Source organism: Lipophrys pholis, assembly GCF_963383615.2.
Source record: "Lipophrys pholis genome assembly, chromosome: 4".
Lineage (NCBI taxonomy): Eukaryota > Metazoa > Chordata > Actinopteri > Blenniiformes > Blenniidae > Lipophrys > Lipophrys pholis.
This window is the reverse complement of record NC_137637.1, coordinates 28,464,774-28,485,580: the sequence shown is the minus strand read 5'-3', so window position 1 is coordinate 28,485,580 and position 20,807 is coordinate 28,464,774. Positions and strand designations below refer to the sequence as shown.

At 39.2% G+C, this 20,807-nt stretch overlaps 1 protein-coding gene across 2 annotated transcripts in view; it reads left to right on the top strand.

The window, feature by feature from the left end:
* LOC308109110 (metabotropic glutamate receptor 4-like) overlaps positions 1 to 20,807 on the top strand; it is a 187,143-nt gene that overhangs the window by 143,171 nt on the left and 23,165 nt on the right. For both annotated transcript variants that reach the window (XR_013935317.1, XM_080462482.1), the window contains one exon: positions 14,511 to 14,711. Coding sequence is in view for 1 of the 2 variants with exons in the window: in XM_080462482.1 (XP_080318608.1) it covers positions 14,511 to 14,711 (201 nt within the window). In the remaining variant the exon portion in view is untranslated. The remainder of the gene's footprint in view (positions 1 to 14,510; positions 14,712 to 20,807) is intronic.

The window sequence follows — 20,807 nt, the reverse complement described above, 5'->3', positions numbered from 1 at the left end:
ATTAAGTCTCTTCAATGAATGATGTACTACACCAATATATCACAAACTATTAATGTTATTAATGTAATTCTTGGTGTGTTTGTTTTATTTTAAGTAAGATTTAATGCATGTGGAGCCCTGGGAGCAACCATCATCTGTCAGGCATTGGCAATCCTTTGATAATCCATATTATTGCAAAGAAAACACTCCACTTTCTTGGTATATGGTGAAAATACTGATGCTTAATGTATCCTCAGCAGCAAAATAATAAGATATTTACTAATAACTTAACCACTGATACTAGAACTAAACTTTTCTTGTCGCCTCAATGTATAATTAACAGTCGTGATGTAACGATGCTGTGCAAAGAATACCTACCAGAAGCAAAAAGGAAAAACGTTGCAGCAAAGTCAAAGTGCGTCATCATCACAGCCATACGCAGCATAATTGCCCCAGATATAATTGAAAAGTAAGCTTTAAAGTGGTATGGAGACATTACAATGTAATAATTGGATTCTTACACCACTGACTTCCATCTGAACCTGTGTTCCAACCATCTGCAATTGAGAATGATTACATAAACACTGCTCAATATACTTGCATATATCAATTCCTATTAGTTTGTGGCCAGTCCCACTCAGAACATCCAGAATATCTAATAGTCACATGTCTGTGTATATGTATTGCCAATTAGGTTGAACATCATCGTGGGGTTGAACATCTAGTTTCTGCTTTGTGCCCATCACAACGTCCGTTTGTATTAATCCACACAAACGGTTGGTGTCTCACAAGTTACACAACCTAAAACATTTTTTTTTTTTAAAAACTACCATGAAATATTGAGACGGAACTTATCGTGATAGGCTTAATCACCACTGTGAGAATATTTTCCAAGCGCTTGCCACTTGATTGCAAAAAGCTTTAATTTATGTAAAAGTGTCACGCTATAGGTTAAAGGAATCAAATATTAATCTGCAGGTACTCTTGTTTGTTCTTCCAAAGTAATGAGGCCACCTGAGGACGGCGTTATCCTGTCTGAGTCCACAGTCGCAAAGAAAAGTCTCACTTTTAGTTTACTTTGTAAGACAGGACCAACATGTTTTATTTGCTGCTATGCACGGTCGCATGTGTAAAGTTGAATTTGGTTTAATTATAAAAGAGATTAACTGGTGCGTGCGTGTAGATCTTGTGTCATGTCTTTTTATTTACACACATCCGCAACAGAAAAAAGAAAGAAACATCGCTTACTTTTGCACAATGAAATGTTTTTTCCAGACGTATTCCTTTTCATAAGCAATTTGTAAATTTTGTTTATATTAATTTATTTATTTTCAGATTACAGATTTTAGTGTGTTTGCCCTGCGATGAACTGGCGGCCTGTCCAGGGTGTATCCTGCCCTTGCCCATAGTATGCTGGGATTAAGTTTAGCACCCTGCGACACTGAACAGGATTAAATGGAGGGATGGATGGATGGATGGATGGATGGATGGATGGATGGATGGATGGATGGATGGATGGATGGATGGATGGATGGATGTAGAGTAGCTTGAATTCACTCAGTCAAATAAGAAAAAAACATAAATAAACTGTAATGTGTTATTGGAAAAAAAAACACCTTTATTATCTCTTGATTGATTAAATTGCATCATATTTGTATGAAGTTTGCATTTCTGGCATGAGCAGCAGAGCGGGATTTTGTGGTTTGTGCTCCCTGCAAGTAAAAGTCGAATCTACTTTGCTGAGGCCAAACACCTATAGTTACATATTTATATATGTTCAATTATTGACTGTATAGCAAACAAGAATACTGTACATAGAAAAGCTCACCTCACAGTAAGGACACAGTATCGAGGAAGAAGCATGGCGTTACATTATTTTGCAGAATAGGACAAGGAGCGGAGTCGTGGGGCAAAACATTAAATCAGTACTTTATTAGATAGCATAGAGATGGAAAGTCACTCACTCCTGCACTCAAGGCAGTGTTTTTTTACCCGCTTAAGACTGAATTGTGTATCTTAAGGCAGGAGCCATGCAAACTCCAGAGAATCAAATAGAATCAAAGTAAATACCTTCTTGCTGTGAAGAGTCAACGCTAACTGCTAAATCAACCAGACTATCCCACAGCAGTTCTTTTTAATGCATAGATACCAGTACTTATGAACAACAGTGTGCCATGACAGCATGCACACAGCGCGTCCATGTGTGCTTCACACAGCGGTAATCCACACAACAGTGCACTGAGCTGAGTTTCAAACGCTGCTGCGTTGAGGCCGAGGAAAAGGAAAACATCAAAGGAGGAATTCGAGCAACATTTCCAGTCTGTGCATTATACAGATGTATATACAGCAGTTTTTATAGCATTTTTCTCTTTACTATATGTTTTTGTTGAGTGTGCAAAAAAAAAAAAAAAAAACCCATTAAATATAGAAACACAGTGTTTTCTCGGACTGAAGTAGAAAAAAAAAAAAAAGAAGACAAATCAAAGCAGGATATGTGCTCTTAACACCATTACTGGCCACTATTGAAAGATAATCAAATTAGATTTTCAAGCAGATTCACAAAGCAAATAAGACTTGCTTGTGCGGAACACTCAGTGGCCACATAACCTTATTTATTCAATAAATGATGGTTTCCCTGCATAAAAAAGCGACTGGCTGTTTTCGGTGAAGACAGCCAAGCTGTTCCACAGGATGAGAACTTGTTTTGTCGGAAACAACACAGTCGATTCCTGTTTGAATGTTATCAAGAAGTTTCACAATCACATAACTGTTAATATGCTTCCCACACTAAGAGGACATTCAATGGGAGAAGTCTGCATAGGTTGGTGAGGATTTTGAAAGAAAGCCCACGTAAGACTTCGAAAGTGCTTCGGGCTCAGTTGGAACCAACTGGAGCTGTAGTTTCTGTCCGTATCAAATGTCTCACACAAAACCAAATTTGGACTTCATGGGCGGAGGCCAAGGACAAAAACTGCTGAAAGAAAGGCACAAAAAGGCACGACTAATGTTTGCAAAACTGTTAAAAATAAGTTTCTCTCCTTAGATAAAGCTCTGCGGGCAGATAGAAACCAGATGAAATGTCGTTAGGAGTGTGCATCAGTCTGTTTCTAGGTCTTCTGTTGTGCTACGGGGCAGCTTTGTAACCTTTGGTACTGGAGGTATTGAACATATCAAAAGAATGATGAAATCTGAAAGCATTTTTTTTAAAGAGAGGAATGAGGGAAAAAAAAAGAATCAGGGCTTGAGGTGAAGGTTTATGGTCTTTAAGCAGGACAATGAGCCAAATCTGGCATTGAGTAGCACAAAAGAACAGTTGAGAAAGAAAACGGGCCAGCAATGACTTCTCAACTAAATCCAATGGAAAATCTCAGGTGAGACCTGAAACCACTGCAGGATGAACTCCTGCAAACTTAAAAAGCTTGAATGTAATCAAAGCGTTACAGAAACTGGCAGCAGACAGATGCAAAAAAAAAAAAAGAAAGAAGAAGAATTTAGGTGGACACGGAAGATGTTCAAATGTTGAAATGTTAGGGATAGATAAAGTACTTTTTCTTCCCACATTCCACAGACATGGTGGTTGAATTGGCTGGATCTTTGTCTTTGAGTCATCTGGCATTGAGCCTGCTGTGAACCCAGCGGGTCACTAAGCATATGCATGTTGCAGCACTTTCTCATCCGACAGTTATAGAAGCAAGATTAATGAACTACAGGAGGAGAGATTTATGACTAATTTGTGTTCCAATGTCACCTTTACTAATGAGCACTGTTACTGGGAAGGTTAAACATGTGATGGCCTCAGTGTGTGACAACATAGGATAAATTAAAACTATACATGAAGCCTGGTTTACTTTTACTGACAGAACTAACAGAACTAGAAACGGAATGGTAAAAAGGCAAACTATAATACATAACTTTAGCTCTATATGTTATTCCACCCTTTCAGCTTTCCTTTTAGCAAAAACACCCACTGGAATTTATTCTCTTGATTTTAATTGTATTTAATTTTATTTTATTTTATTTTATTTTATTTTATTTTATTTTATTTTATTTTATTTTATTTTATTTTATTTTATTTTATTTTATTTTATTTTATTTTATTTTATTTTATTTTATTTTATTTTATTATCTGGGGGAGTTATTTGAATCCCGAAGATAAAAGTTCTGAGTAATTTATTGAGATGAAAACATTATAGCAAAACATGAGGGGGGAAATATTTGATAGTGTCTTTAAGCTGAGTGTGTTGAGTCACAATGCGTCTGTGATGGATGTGTGTGCCATTCACCAAAACTACCATAATAGACCACAATAGACCATAATAGACCACTAGGTGAGCAAGACCACTTTATGTCATTATACAATGATTGCCAGCAAATCTTTGTCAATGTTGTGATGTAGCAGGTAGTTGGTACCCGGATAACCCACAAGGAGACAATCCCATATGATTCCCTCAATTTTCTGTAATATAAATGAAGACTTTTTAGATTAATGTATGAAAATTACATAAACAGTGCAGCACATTTATTGTTTATTATCATTATTATGCAGGAGATGCAATAATATTTTTTCTTTTGTACTTGTGTTGTTTAAGATGACATTTTGAAAGGAAGAAAGGAAAATATGTTTTATTGTTATTCTTATGATTATGTACCACCTTCAAAAGAGATGATTGGTAACTATAAATTGACCAATTAATGTTGAGATGTGTGTACAAGTGTGTGTTTCTCTGTGTCGGTCCTGTGATGGACTTGCTCACTGTCAAAGTTGTATCCTCTCTCTCATCCAATACCAAGTAGGATAGACGATGTTTTTCAACCTTTTTTGAGCCACGTTACTTTTCTTGCATTCAAAATATCCTGCGGCACACTACCAATCAGAAAGGTTACAAAATGAGATATTGTAGCTTTATAAATCACATTTAATAACAATATTTACAGTTTCTATGGATTTTGTTCCAAATAAAATAATTCAATAAAATTTTTTATCAAAATTATTTTAATAATAAACAGAAAATGGGAAAATAGAGTCTGAATTTTTCCTTTTCAAATATTTATCCACCGCTTTCTTTTCACAGCACCCCCTATGTCACTTCTTCTTCTTTTGGTAGCCGGCATCCTTACGGTTGCACTACTGCTCACTCATTCTATTGTCTTACATTAACAGGGTCAGTATTGATGTGCTCCCTACTGCCACCTGCTGGCACAGAAGGGTGTGTAAATGTATTGGTCAGCCAACACATTTCACGTGCAGACACTCAACAATATCAAATCACTGCCAGCGGCAATTTCTTTTTAACCAATTAAATGAAATTGGACAATTTTCCACGGCAACACCTGACGTTCTCTCACGACACAGCGGTTGAAAACCACTGGGATAGACTATTACTATGTGTCAATAAAATGATTGATATTGATAGAGAAAGAGATGAAGATGGATGGATTATATTCTAATTTCTTTTGAGTAGACTTTAGTTTGTTGGCGACAGGGTAGCTCTGAATCGATTGACGTGACAAAGCGACACGCTTCAATTTCTTACATTTTCACAGCCTAAATGAAACAAGACTCTGATCGACGTCGTGCTGTACACATGCACTATGAGATCCCTTCATGTATGAAGCCGTATAGCTCGGCTGTGATAACGTATGAAATGATGAATACAAGAGGAGGACAAGAGCTCTGAGATTCAGAACTCATGGGACGCAGACTTATTTATAGACAAAGGACAGTGTTGGCAACACAATAAACAGCAAGGAATTACTCAATACACCAGAGACAAACCACAACTTTTACTCAGGAGGTCGGCTGAAAAACCAGCAGCTGGCGTTCTGTTGGAAGGCGGTAAATCCCAACAATGGGCGCTCTGAAGAGATAACACCGAGGGTGATATGTATGTAGGGTAGCACTCAGGTGGATAATACTGATACACGATTTAGTCTTACGATTGGTTGGAGGGACCCTTGGTTACCTGCCAGTGGGAATGCTGGCGAGAGCACGGCGAGCTCCTCGGGGAGGTCCTGTAAAGTATTCCTGAGTGTGCCGTGTGATCAGTGTCCTGCAACACTCAAACACGTGTTCACGTTTTCCTTCTAAGTGAAGTTTTATCGTATGAAACAACGGGTTTAGATTTAAAACTGGCACAGAAAAAGGCATGCGGTTCTGTATCCTACCGAGCCTTGTAAATCTGAAATGGGTTTTATGTATCTGTCTCTGGAGTCACACTACAACAAGGCTGCTGGAATATTTACTAGTATCTATGTTAGTTTACTGGAAAGCACAAAACTGAATGTGAAATCAAGGCCAGTTTAATACGTTCTCCGATACACTTACGAGCATAAGATGATGTCAGCAAATGTATGTCTGGAGACAACTACAATCTCACAATTTGTATTTGAAAACCTGTTTTACAATAACAAGTCTAAAGTTCTAAATCAAGGATGTCAGACCTGGCGAACATGAGACTTCCCTCTGGCCCTGAGATATCAGTGATGCAGCAGTCAAAACTTGTCAGCATTGATTTTATGTTATTATGCATCATGCTCATTTAACCTGCCTGAACCTGCCTACCTGTGTGTGGCCCCTAAAGGAATTTAATCCATCCATCCATCCATCCATCCATCCATCCATCCATCCATCCATCCATCCATCCATCCATCCATCCATCCATCCATCCATCCACCCATCCATCCGTCCAGTGCAGGATTATACCCCCAACTTTTGAGGATTGATGAAATCCATCAGTTTTTTATGATGATTTCCATGATGATATGATGATATGATGATATATATATAGATATATAGATATATATATATATATATATATATATATATATATATAGTTATAGTTATAGTTATAGTTATAGTTATAGTTATGTGTTTATTTTGGTCTTTCATCTAACAATAAAAAGATGAATCATCAATATTCCAGTCCTAATAGTAGAAAAAGCTACATTGCTTAACAATGTGAAGCCAGTCACAAGCTTTACATCGAATATACGAGTAATTGGTGAGTGAAGCTAAGGCGATAGGAGGCCATATCTGTTGTCCTGACTTCATATCGTATGTACTGATGATGATCTAAAAATGCATTTAGGAACCTGATAATCAATTAATCAGTGACATTTGTAAAATACACTTCAGTGATTATGTACTGTGTATCCTACTACAAAGTCTAAAACCTTGTAGCAGGATACAAACCTACATTTTCAGTTACCAGCCGAACCTAATCACATTATCATTGTTAAACATCAAGTTAGTTCATATTTTGACTCAGTCCCCAGATAATATGTATGTGTTCTTTTCAGCAATGATATACACATAAACTGAGGCGGATATGTGTTTTTTCTTTTTCAAGTCTTGTTTGGACCATCTTCAAAAACCAGGTAGTATAAATTATAAATTAAGTTCTTGATTGGCTTATAACAACTTTAAAAATCTGTTCAATCAATTTGGAACTTTTTTTCTTGTGGGGAGGTGCAGAGAGGGGCACAGACTGTAGAAAGGTGGCACACCGAAATTAAAATGTAATTTGTTTATGTAACACCCTGCAGTCTTTGATTATATCCAACAGTAAACTTTGGTATAGTTAACACATTTAAATTCATAGAGTTAAATAAAATCATACGCATTCATAACTGCAGATGGAACTCGTTTACACAAAATCAGAGGCAGCCTGAACACAAACGGACATTTGAATAAAACCAAATGTCACTTTACACCATGAATGATCTGTACTGCCTGCTAGTTTTGTATCTGGTTCAAGTTTTGCGACTCCAATTGAACAAAGTGATTGACAGCTCTGGTGAAGCGCGGCCGAGCTGATGTCGTGCCATTGTCCATATGTGAACTTAATTCGTCGCTTCAGCCTCTCTGATTTCTCCAGTCATAAACGCTAGAGGGAGTAGAGCCGGGGTGTCAAATAATAAGGCCTGCAAGAGGCTGCAAACCGAGCCACAAACCCACCAAGCAAATTGTAAAAACTGCAAGGAAAGCGTTGCATTTTTAACACGGCTTTCTTATGAGGAGTGGACACATACAACACTGAGACCCAAGCTGAGGAATCGGTGATGCCGCCAAAAAAGGCCGACAAACTGGCCTCAGAGCCGTTCTGTCAGGGTGAATTTGTTAAAAAGGCCGTAAATTGCGACCGTTCTAGATGTTTTTTTGGACATTTTTTGGACATTTCACTGTATTTTGTATCAATAAAATTGGTTGAAGGTACTAATTGTTCAGATTTTGACTTTTTTTCCTTGTTGTTTTTTTTTTCTATTCTACTCTATTCCGACGTTTTCAACACATATACTCTGTCATCTGAGTGTAGAGTGAATTTAAAGGTTTTAGAGTGAATTTAAAGGTTTTTATGCCACTATTTTACCATTCCAACCCACTGAAGATGAAATTGGGCTGTATGTAACCCCTGAACTAAACAGTTTTGACACTGCTGCTGTGCAGTTTGCTAATCGGTGGACTTTTGTCACTTTTTGACCCTCTAAAGCTTTTTTTTATTTTGGGGGGGGGGGGTTCAAAATTTTTATTATGGATTGTCAGTTAGAGGTCCTAACCTATTCGTTGATACACTAACAAATTCCCGGTGAATGATTATTGAATTTTTCTGCCTTAGAAATCGGCATTTTTACATTTATTTGTTTTGACTATATAATCCATAACTGCTAAAAAATGTTTGCATCGGCATAATAACATCCTCATAGTGGTAGTGGATAGGCGCCTGCATAATGCAGTCAGTAGCTCTTCTATCACTGGCCTCGCTCATTACAGGTATTTCAGTGTCGGCCCGCTTCACCGGGAGCCAAAGACCACAAAATGTGTTTGAGGTTAAAGTGTGAGCGCTTGTGATGCCTCTCCACTGCTGGAGAGCTCCGCAGTGTCCCCGAGCGCAGCCGTGCAACAGCCGCGTGGAACACGCTGCAGAATTATCAGTGTCCTGAGAGGGTTAGACTGCTTAGCGTGATCAAAGGATAAGGAGGGCATGAGTGACTGGAGGAAGAAAAAAAAAAAAAAGTGAGACTTGTCTTTCATGTGTGAATGAAGCAGATGTAGAACTGATATCGATCGACTCGGAAAGGAGCAGGAAGGCAGAGCGGCGACTCGTCACACAGACACGGTTTCTCCTGCACGTTAATGGTGCGGGGGAGCGGCGGGAAACAAAGCAGTACGGATAAAGCAAGCATGTGCTTTTCCATCCAGCCATCTATTTTTTTTTTTTTTAAAACCGCTTATCCTGAGCAGGGTTGCAGGGTGGCTGGAGTGTTTCCCAGCATGCACTGGGTGAGAGATGGAGAATTTTTTTGGACAGCTTGCCAGTTTCTGACAGAAGGATTTTTTTTTCATTGGTGGGGGATGAAGCTGAATACAACACAGAACAGAGTGAAATCATTCGGGCCTTCCGTTGGCCACTGCGAACACAATTCAATTGTTTCACATTGTGTTTCAAATGTGCGATGAGAATTAAAATGAGCGAATGTGATATTCAAAAAAAGTGAAATAAAACATAACACATATTGTCTAAGCAGCTCCACACTAGCTTTATGGATTAAATGTCATAAACTTTTAAAGAAGATCAATGGACATACTTGAATCTTTTCTGCTGCTAGGAATTCCACTCCCTGGCTACCTGCTACATAACAAAATCACATAGATCCAAAACAGATTTCCAAAATCAAGCACATTATCCACATTTCAATTTTATTCTATTGCATAGAATGCATAAAAAGTAGATTTTGCTGCTTGCTGAGCCAACACAACGGGTGTCAGCTGAATGATTTCCTGGAAAAAGACCATTTTGAATAGAATATATTTGGTCTTTTGCCCGAAAGTAGTGGCTCAATTAGTCAATCAGATGATTTGCAAAAAAAATGTGATCATACATTATCATTTTGGAGATATTATAAGGGGAAAAACATGCATTTTAGCTTTCAGAATCTAAAAAAAAACTCAGTTTAAATCCTTACTATGTTGGTTGTTTGATTAGACATTGTGTATGTTATATTTGGACTTGAAGTTGATAGCTAACTCGTGTTCAAAATTGCAAAAACCGAGTAGTTTCACCTCTAAAATACACAAATGTCACCTTAAGCTGTAAAGTCACACGCAAGAAGACAAAACTCAATATCGCCCATCATAAAATGGAAGGCTACGACATGTAACAGCGGTGTCAGAGTGATTTAAGAGACAGTGTGACTGCCGTGGCTGGAAGAGACTGGATGGCCTGTGGCCAGTCACAAAGTGAAAAAAGCAGGTCAGAGGTCTTGTGCCCACGCTCTCTGTCATAGGATGTCTTGTTTGATACCTCCATGGAGGACACCCACACTTTGCTTCTGCTTTGTCTAATCTAAACGGATTTCTCTGAAAGCAAAACGCCAGCTCAGAAAATCTGTGTGAGAGAGCCAAAATGCCAATGAGGAGGGAGCTACAGAGAGACATGGAGGGGGGGGGGGGGGGTCTTACGGAGAGGAAACAATACGAAAGTTAGTGTGGGTGGCCTGCCAAGCCTGCAAGAGAAATGACACTCTCACACCCACTTTGGCTCACAGGATTCCCCGTGGCACAGGCATGGCGGCCAAACTGTGACAATCTCTGTCCAATCAAGGCCCCGTGGCCCTTAATTACTGAGCCGTAACCTCCAACAATAATTCATGCATTTCAAAAGCCCGTGAGATTATCTGGGGCATTAAAGCCCCTCTGGTCTGCAGCGAGGAGCTGGAGATGGAGCAAATAAAATATGGCTGACAGAAGGAGACCTCCGCTGACTTGGGGGGCTAGCACTCTTTCAGATTGAAGTGGCCGCCGAAAATGGCTTGAACCTTCAGAGGACAGATGTTGCATAACAAGTGACTACTGGTCACACAATGTTCAGTGATGAAACGTTAGTATTGATTTGCTCAAGAGACAATGGCGGCGTAGACAGCCCTGTCATCGGGGGCAGTGGACCCACTGCCCAGTCACAAAACATTAGCGCTCATTTATTTAAACAATTGAAATGAACCTCAATCAATACAGATTAGTTGTTAAAGGTTTCGGGCCAGGAGATAGAATGTATTTAAAATAATGCAAAATCTATTTTGGATGTTGTTGTGAATCTTAAAAATATAGAAGTTCACACCTACAATCGAAAAAAAGAAAAAGGAAATTGAGTGAACTTAAAGCCATTTCAGTTTTATTTCACTTGATGTGTTGCAGCACCTAATCTCCATTTAGATGCTTCTTGCTTGTTATTTACAAGCAACAGCATTATCATTATGTTACGTTTATGATTGCAGTTGAGGCCAGGTATCAGAGTCTTTCTATCATAACCATTTTTGTTTGTTATTTTGATAAGGTATTTTTGAACCACTGAATCAGGGAGAAACACAAAACAAAACATATATTTTGACCACCGCTGTGTAATTAGTTATCACAGTACATTTGGCACTTTGTTACTGGGAAAATAATAATTTCCAACCTCAGTTCAACAATAGATTGGACAATGTGTAAGATGCAAATGAGCAGGATGCATTCATTTATAGTTTGCATAGGCTCATATTTCATTCACAACAGAACTCAAACTACGGAGCGGAGGTTTCAAATCACACATTCTTACCAATTTGAGGAGCATGGGCACTAAAAGGCAAACAAGTAATAGTGGTGCTCATGAAATAAAAAGAGTCAGTAACATAAAATGAATGAACGGAGCCTTTTAGAGAGACAGGAGTAAAGATGGGGCAGAGCTGAAGGCAGTTTAAACATTTTGAAGCTTCTATAAATGCTGAAAAGTACAATATGGCAAAAAAGAAATCGGAACAAGTGATGTTTCCATCCAGACTCTCTGTCACTGAAGACCTCGCCATTTTCCAGCTCAACAACAGTGGACTATATGGTGCCTACGACACAACAGTATGACTTAAATATAGAATAGAATAGAATAGACTAGAATAGACTAGAATAGACTAGAATAGAATAGAGTAGAGTAGAGTAGAGTAGAGTAGAGTAGAGTAGAGTAGAGTAGAGTAGAGTAGAATAGAATAGAATAGAATAGAATAGAATAGAATAGAAATGATGTATTGATTCCAAAGAGTGCACAGTGACTTTCTGTCATTCCCGGTCTACTGTTGAGCGATCGCAAATGTGCAAGGTTCCAAAAGTGAGATTAACATTGGAAGAGAAATCCTGAGATAGGCAAGGAAACATTTATTTTGGTTAATCGAGATCTAATGGTAAAGACCTAAGTGGTGAGCCGTTTGCTGAGGGAGGTTTGAGTTTTGTTCTTTGTGGTCCCAAGGTAGAACGCATGGTCAGTGGATGTGGGGAAACACAAACACACTTTAATGTATGTCTTTTATTAATATATTTTTCTGTATTTCTTTAAATTTATTTTACTTGTGAATTGCCCTGTGTTTGAATGGTGCTCTAAAAATAAAATTGCCTTGCCTTGCCTTGCCTTGCCTTGCCTTGCCTTGCCTTGCCTTGCCTTGCCTTGCCTTGCCTTGCCTTGCCTTGCCTTGCCTTGCCTTGCCTACCGAATTGATCTGATCCCTCTCAGTTTCCCAAAAAACTGTTCAACATAAACTCTGAAACAAAAACTCTGGCAAACAGAATATTCCGCTGCTGAGCAGTGAGAATCCTGCATCACACAGGAATGGGACAGGATTTCTCTCCCAAACCCGCAGAAATCTGTCATTTTGTAGACTTTTATATATATTCGTCTTGGAAGAAGACGGCAGGCGACACATCGGTTACAATGGCCCTGATCCAACATTGCTCTAATTAGTCATTTTCATCTAATTCAAAATTAGTATACATTGAAAAGTCACTGCTTTCTATTTGTGTTTCTATGTTACACAGTCACAACTATTTTTTTTTCTTTGTTACATCAAAGGCTGCTTAGAGAATTCACTGTCAGATTTTCTGACCAGGATATTTGAAATGTAAAAAAAGACCGTTCATTCTACCAGTGCATTAACCAAATCAATTGTGTTTTACAATACCTAATTTGGAACTGTGGCAATATTTTTATCTATTTAATATTGTTTTGGTAATTGTGGCTTAAGGCAGGTTGGTAAAACTCTTTCACACACCATCCAAGTTTTTCTTTTTTTTTTTCCTCCAACATTATTATGCAATTACAGTAAAAATCTCAGCAGCAGATTCCCTGCTGGGCGCTTATTACCTTGCAAAGCTTAATTGAATTCCATTTGGCAGTTATATAAATATATGCTGCTCTATCATTAGCTCATACCGGGTAATTAGGCTATTGTTAATCCTAATTGAACACACCTGCTTTTTATAATCCCTCATGCACATGCGGCGGTTACAATAAGACAGCTTTAGGATTTAAGGCTTTCAAGGGGAGAAGACAACTTAGGATTGGCATGTTATAACTTGCTCTCAGAGCCCAGCCCCTCACAGCAATTAACAATCACAAAAACCTACACAACAACCTGGGCAAGGATTAATAAACTCAAATCACGAGTTATTACACTGAGCCTATAAGGGGATTATCCCTGTCCTGTGAATGGATGTCTCTATTTCCCACTTCTTTGAGTCTCTTTAAATACATTCAGACAATGAACACCGAATTCACAGCAGGTCGAGTCGAACGGGTCAGGAATGAGGGAGTCACTCAAATTAATACTGGAAAATGGCACAAGGCATATATGTAGTTAATAGTTAATGACAGAGCCATGTCTGCCCAACACATAATGTTAAGAGAATCACTGAAGGCAATCAATGTATTCCTTCTGGAGATACAGAAAAAGAGTTTTTTGTTTTTAAATTGATGAGATTTCCCAGAGGAGGAAACCTTGCACTCCAGATATTGGAATTGATTCGCTCCTCTGCAGCGATCCAGATATTTACCTTCCAGCTAATTGCAAGAGGCAAGACCCATCGAGTGGGAAAGAATAGGACTCGCAGAGGAGCAATGCCATTTCTTCTGAACCTGTTGAACCGGCGGCCACTGCTTCTATTCAAGTGTTTGACTGGACCCTAAAGCTTTGCACAGTTCAACCTGAGCCACTCCACACTGGGGATGAAAGAGGAGAATGGTATTCAAGAAATAAGTTACTCTATAAATGAGTTGATGAATGAATGAAGGTTTTGTTTTTTTGGGTTTTTTTTTTAACTGTGTGATGCTTTTTCGTCAACTTACTTCAAACCAAAGGGTAAGGGACAAACTCTCAAGCAGATACAGTCATTCTTTAAGCTGGATCCACTCATAAAAACCACTCCAGTCTTCAAACAACGACTTTTTTTTTTTTCTTGATTACTTCCACGTTGCTGAGAGAAACACAGATCTTCTCTCTGATGGAGTATTTTAATTCCATTTGTACAATCATTTCCAGTCTCCCTCACAATTGCTTAACAACACGAATGCCAATGCTGAACTGTACTTTACACTTGACATGGCGAACGATGAGCCAGATGAGCACCCACGAAAGATGCATGTTCCAACATATAGATGCTTGTGACCAATTACCACAGATGTATAGTGCAGTTGAAGCATGTGATGTGTTTGATTTACATATGTCTGCGTGTCTTACAGATCAGGAGCGAATAGGAAAGGACAGCCATTACGAGCAGGAGGGGAAGGTGCAGTTCGTTATCGACGCAGTCTACTCCATGGCTCACGCCTTGCACAACATGCACCAGGAGCTCTGCCCTGGAAAGGTGGGCCTCTGCGCTCGGATGGACCCCATCAACGGTACTCATCTGCTCAAGCACATCCGCCGCCTGAACTTTGCAGGTCAGTTGTATTTATTGATCCTGGAGCTATGCACTCAACAGGTATTTCATTACTGATGAAGCAAAACAATGCTCTTCTCTTCTACAGTCGATAAGCATGATTTCACTCTTTCAACCAAAAAAACCAAAACAGGGGTGGCCCAGTTTTATTACAGAGGGAGCGTTGATACATTACAGTTATTACATATCTTAAAGCTCATACATCATCTGCACAGCCGATGTGGGAAAAACAAATAAGGAAAAAAAAGGTGTGTTTTACCGTTGATTATATTCATGCATGCGGGAACACCACCAAGGGAACTGAGCAGACTTTATTGATCGCTTTGTTGAATACAGTGATCCACTCCCTCACAGATATTGCATAATACATACTATTAAAGTGTTGTTAACACGAGTTGCTCAGTGATTAAATGCTCCAACCCATCAGGCAGAGCTGAATAGAAGTGACGTCACCACAGGAATGGTGGAGCAGAGGCGCTGGCGCAGCCAAACTGTGCTGGAGTTTCATCTCCTGTACAAGACAGAGGACTTCTCTCTTTCTTCCCTCTCTTCCATGTGACACTTACAGTGCCGGCATCATTGCTGGTTGATAAATGTGGCTGGAGGAATCACCGAGATGAAAACAATCATCTTGGAGTCACTGTTTCTCCATTCAGTGAACACAAATATAGATATAACCTAGCTACATATGAAGTCTCAATATGCTTTGCTCTGTGATGGGTTGCTCCTGAGTCTGGCAATGGACCAATAAAACACTATTCTGTTGGCCCAAGAGGAGTGACTATAGATTTAGAGCTTTCAAGATGTTTTACTTGCTGAACAAAAGGATTACTTATAACACAAAACCTTACACTTTTTCCTCAATAATTAAATTTAATTAAGTATAATGCTACAAATCTATTTCATCTTCTTACTGATTATTTGTAAAAAAAAAAAACAACAGTTTTTTGAATTCCTGGTATTTGCATTTATATCAGTGCCATTTGGGCAAAATGTGTGCAGGTGCGTATTTCACACTATCACATCAGTGTTTGAAGGTTAAAAGAGCCCACAGCCATAATGTCACTGTTTCTAAGCTTTGCGGGCTTTGTTGAACAACAGCTGTCAAACTCACAATGACATGCTGTTGTTCAGGTGACGGTATCTTTGCCATTTGCTCATTTTAGTGTGCTACTATAGTTGCATTCGCTAATTAGATGATAATAATATATTTGAGCACAATTGTCACCTACATCCATTGTGCATGAAGAGAGAAATGAGGTGAATAAGGAAACCTGCAACACGTCTTGTGTTGCTGGACAAAGTTCACATAACCGTTAGCGTTATGTAAAAACAAGCTTTTTCTTTTTGGTCCTCTTTGACAGATGGATAAATGTTAGAGCTATTCTTAGTCGACAGTCGCTGCCAGAAAGGTCCCAAACAACAAAATGTGAATGTATAGCTATAGGCGTGCACTCAGAAGACAAGAGATGTGTTTGATTTGAGAAGTGGTTCATGATAATTACTTCACCTAGACATTATAAAAAAAATAAATGTTAAACTTGGAAACGTTTTCTTCATACAGCCATCATTTCAACGACCCATAGTTTCATCTCCATACTTACTTGCCTCTCTGTATTATATGGCCCATTTTCCTTCTCTTCATGTAGAATTACATTATACAGAGTTATCAGTCAAGTTCACATTCATGACTGGCATATTAATAATTGACTGCTTTCACTCAAAGAGCGGTGAGCCACAGTTTCATTATATAGACATGGCCTTTTTTTCTTCTTCTTTTTTATAGGGTAAAGCAAGACAATTAAAATTCTTTCAAAGGGACTTGAGTGTGCAGTGTTTGTACAGATAAATTATTCATTTGTACTCCTACTCTTCAAGCTAATTTGTCATACTAATATCTTCTTATTACATTGGCAGAATGTCAATGTAATGTTTAATTCATATTTGAGAAGTAAAAAATGAAATATTTTGCTTCAGAAAAATAAAATTGGATTGAGCAGGCCTTCTCGTCACGAGAGATAAGGGGCAGTTTGATGATGGAATAAGTTAATAGACGGTTTCTTTTAAAAATGAAACAGTTTGGCATGTGACATATGATTTATTATGTGGTGAAAATAGATGACTACTAATGGCCTTCGTAGTGAGAAGTCCAAGAGGACAGACACAGAAGTCTTCTAGATCTTGTGATCTATTTGGCTGTTTTCACAGGATAGCAATAGGATTGTTATTGCAACAACACATCATCAGTAGGGTCAAACAATCCTGTCTCATGACGGTCTCAACCCAACTCTCGTTCCATATTAGTGGGTGAATAATCCAACGCTGGGTGAATTCTGCTTCATGATGATAGGAAGATCCGACATCGAAGGATCAAAAAGCAACGTCACCATGAAGGCTTGGCGGCCACAAGCCAGTTATCCCTGGGGTAACTTTTCTGACGCCTCTTCCCATTTTACATTAAAGCCTACATTTAACCAAGTGGCTGACAGGAGTTATGTTTTTACCATGTCCCTGTTCACTTTGATACTTTTAATGTCTTTAAATTAGTTCATGATGAAGCTTTATGAGCTGTTATGTACAAATGGTGCTATATAATAAACTATATAATATCATAAGACTGTTTACACCGAATACAGAATACATCATGTGCATTAACCTTGAAATATGTCAGTTTCTCAATTGGACCGTAATCACCACGAAAAGCATGTGATCGTCCTGTAAAACGTTTTGTTTAATGAATCTGGCAGTGTTTAATTAAGCTTCTGACTTGACTGAAATCTATGGGCAGGCCTGCAATTATCTGGGTTAAAATAAGACGGCGATAGCCTTCGTTCTCTAAGAGGAATCCACAGTGTAGAGCGTGTTGTCCTCTAATTGCTGAGGCCGGTGCTTTGATCCACACCTCCTCCTGCCTCAGCCTTGAAGTGTCCTTGAGCAAAACACCAAAGCCCAAGGTGCTCGCAAAGGCTGACGAGCAGCTATGTCAGAGAGAGGGTGCGTGTGTGTGTGTGTGTGTGTGTGTGTGTGTGTGTGTGTGTGTGTGTGTGTGTGTGTGTGTGTGTGTGTGTGTGTGTGTGTGTGTGTGTGTGTGTGTGTGTGTGTGTGTGTGTGTGTGTGTGTGTGTGTGTGTGTGTGTGTGTGTGTGTGTGTGTGTGTGTGTGTGTGCCTGTACGCGTGCTTCAATGGGTGAATGTAATTGAAATTCTAAAACACTGTGAGATGACTATGTTGAAAAGGAATGCACCATAGAGCGGTCTATTGCTACCTTGTGGGAACATTATCACAATGTCAGTCCTGAATGAAGACAAAATCAAATGGCCATCCAGCACAATTACCACACAAGCGATGGACATAAACGTAGTTGCTTTCAGTACCACGGTGAGGATCATTAGCTTTTAGAAGTTGTTACTGTTGAAGGAAGTAACAGGTAAAATGTGCATCGCGTTCAGTAACAGTGTCAGACCGAACCATTCATCACGTTTCTCCATTCAATATTTGCCATTATTTCAGATGTCAGTGGCGTTGGTTTATCAACGTAAAGCCGCTTATTAGAATGGCATGACTGGCTATGAAATTAGGTGGACAAAGTAAACAGTCTCCTTCAGCAGTGGCTGTGCAGATACCCTTTACCCGCCATCTGCACCGGCTCAGCTGCTCCCAGTTCGATTCTGTTTGGTTGGAAAAACAATAGATGGGCTGCGTGTCACAACATGCAGCAGGCTGAGTTCAGTTGCTCTCAGGTTGAGCTAGAAAACAGATTCTGTGGGGCCCTTTTCATCCAGAGCAATGTCATTGTCGACAAAGTGAACATGCTGGCTTTTAATTTTCCTATATATATATATATATATATATATATATATATATATATATATATATATATATATATATACGACTGAGCCTAAAGTCTCAAAGGGAACCACTATGGAGTAACAAGGCTTCCTCTTGGTTCTGCTCTCCTGAAAGCTTTCAAGATTTTGCACAAAAAGGAAGTATTAAGAATGAAATAAAAACTTAAGGGAGCCTACGGTGCTTATAAAACATGCTTATAAATACATTCAGTAACATATGGAACATTATAAGGAGCACACATGAGCGATTTCTCCCCTCTGGTCTCCCCCCCCATCTGAACTATTTTCATCACACTGGGGATTCCCATTTGCTGACTTGGAAAGTCATTGTAAGTCTGTACAGTCCACACATACAGGACTCACAAGTTTATGTTTATTACAATTATATGTGATTCAATAATAATAGTAATAATAATAATAATAGATGAAAAGATAGGGATTAAGCGTGCCAAAATACTTTTGTTTGAATCTCATTCCTCCAAGCCAAAATCATTGGTTTCTTTTTAATTTCCTCTTCTTCAGACACAGCGGCAGCTGGTAAGACAAAGAACCAGGTGTCAAATTACAAACACTTAACAATTTTGCTTTGTCTCGTTTTCAGCGTCCCATCAGTGGAAAGTGGGTTTTCAGGTAGCCTGAACTCTGCAGCTGAAAGGAAGCCAATCGATCCGCTGTAGAATAAATGAATGATAAATGCAACGCTCCGGCAAGAACAGAAATGATCCTAACAAAGAGCGAGCGAGAGCCTTCACAATAGGAACCAACATTGTTTTAATTTGACAGTTTGTACAATGAGGATTGAGTGGTGCTCCTTTGTAAAGTGGTTTCAATGAGATTTTTAATTTTTTTTTAGCCTGTGAGCACTAACGTTGGGCTTGTGTTCGGTATGAACGCCTCAGCTGTATTTTGTTCTTATCAGGCAGACTGTATTCACATGATCTGACCTGAGGGGTTGCCTTGAGGTTACACTACACTTCATCTAATTGCATCACCACACAGCAGCACATTGAACTGGTCCACTGCCCGGCTGCTCAGATGGAACCTACTCTCCGTGCGAATCAAACTTTAAAAGACAATATGAATCTCTGTTGGGTGATATTAGTACGCGACGCACTAGTAAACAAACAGGGCACTTATCCCGTTTTCCTTGCAGACGGCGTTCGAGTAACAAACGTGGAAGTCGGTCTTTTTTTTGTTTTTGTGATGAATTATGCTTGATTCCCAGTCGGCAACAATCTGTTGTTACACATTTTGCTTATTGTCAGCAGTTTTTAGGTAGACATCTGCTAAAAATATATATTTTTTCACTGCTGAGCTGCACAGCAGTAAGACCATATCCGTGACAAGTATATAGTGTCGTGTATAGTGTCTAAAGCCACTATGTAAAACCGGATAATAAAGGTCAACAAGCTCTTTTTGAAACTGAAGATGCTCGCAGTGGTCTCTACTCCTACCACGTAAAACTGTTTTGATGTCCGTGTGGATCTTAAGGATCCCAGAAGGGGGACACACTGAGCCTACTGATGACAGATGACCTTTTGGAAAAGATGAAAAACAGACAAAAGGCTTATTTTCATTGGTCTGACAATATTTCTTTTTGCCCCCAATCTTATATTCCACATGCATGTTTGTGGAGTTTTTTAGTGACCAAGTCTGCAAGTGCTTCTCTTTGGTTCATGCAGGGTTCATGCAAAGTGGAGAATCAAACACATTCAGTCCGTCTTTATTCAGTGCTTGACACTCTTCAAAGCTTTTCTCCGTCTTCTGCCTCTGCGTCCCCTCCCATGCGTTGGATGTCTAATAGTCGTCCAGACCTGAGTGAATTGAATGAAGCTTCCCGTCAGTGTTTCCTGTCTCTCACAATCACATCAGGGGGAGGTGTTTTTTTGTTCTACTGCAGTGGCCTTTCCTCTGCCACTCTCACCGGGGACAGCGGTTATGAGCGGTGAATAAAGGCGAGCTCTCTGGGTTTTGTTTTTTTTTTCATTCCTCCACACCTCATTCTCTCTTTCTCTTTTCAAGGATGTGCAAAGGCTTCATTGTTGCAGAGCTCAAACGATGACTCCAGCTGACATTTTTCTTGCATAGTGCAAACACTTCCTTAAAGCTGGCGTGACACCAAACATTGTGATTCATCAAATTCTAACTGTCTGGATCTAACATGGTGAGAATAGACGGCCTTCAATACGGAGCTTGATAATAGAGGATCAGAAACCTGTCCCAAAGCCTGTTGTACAGACAGTGTAGAG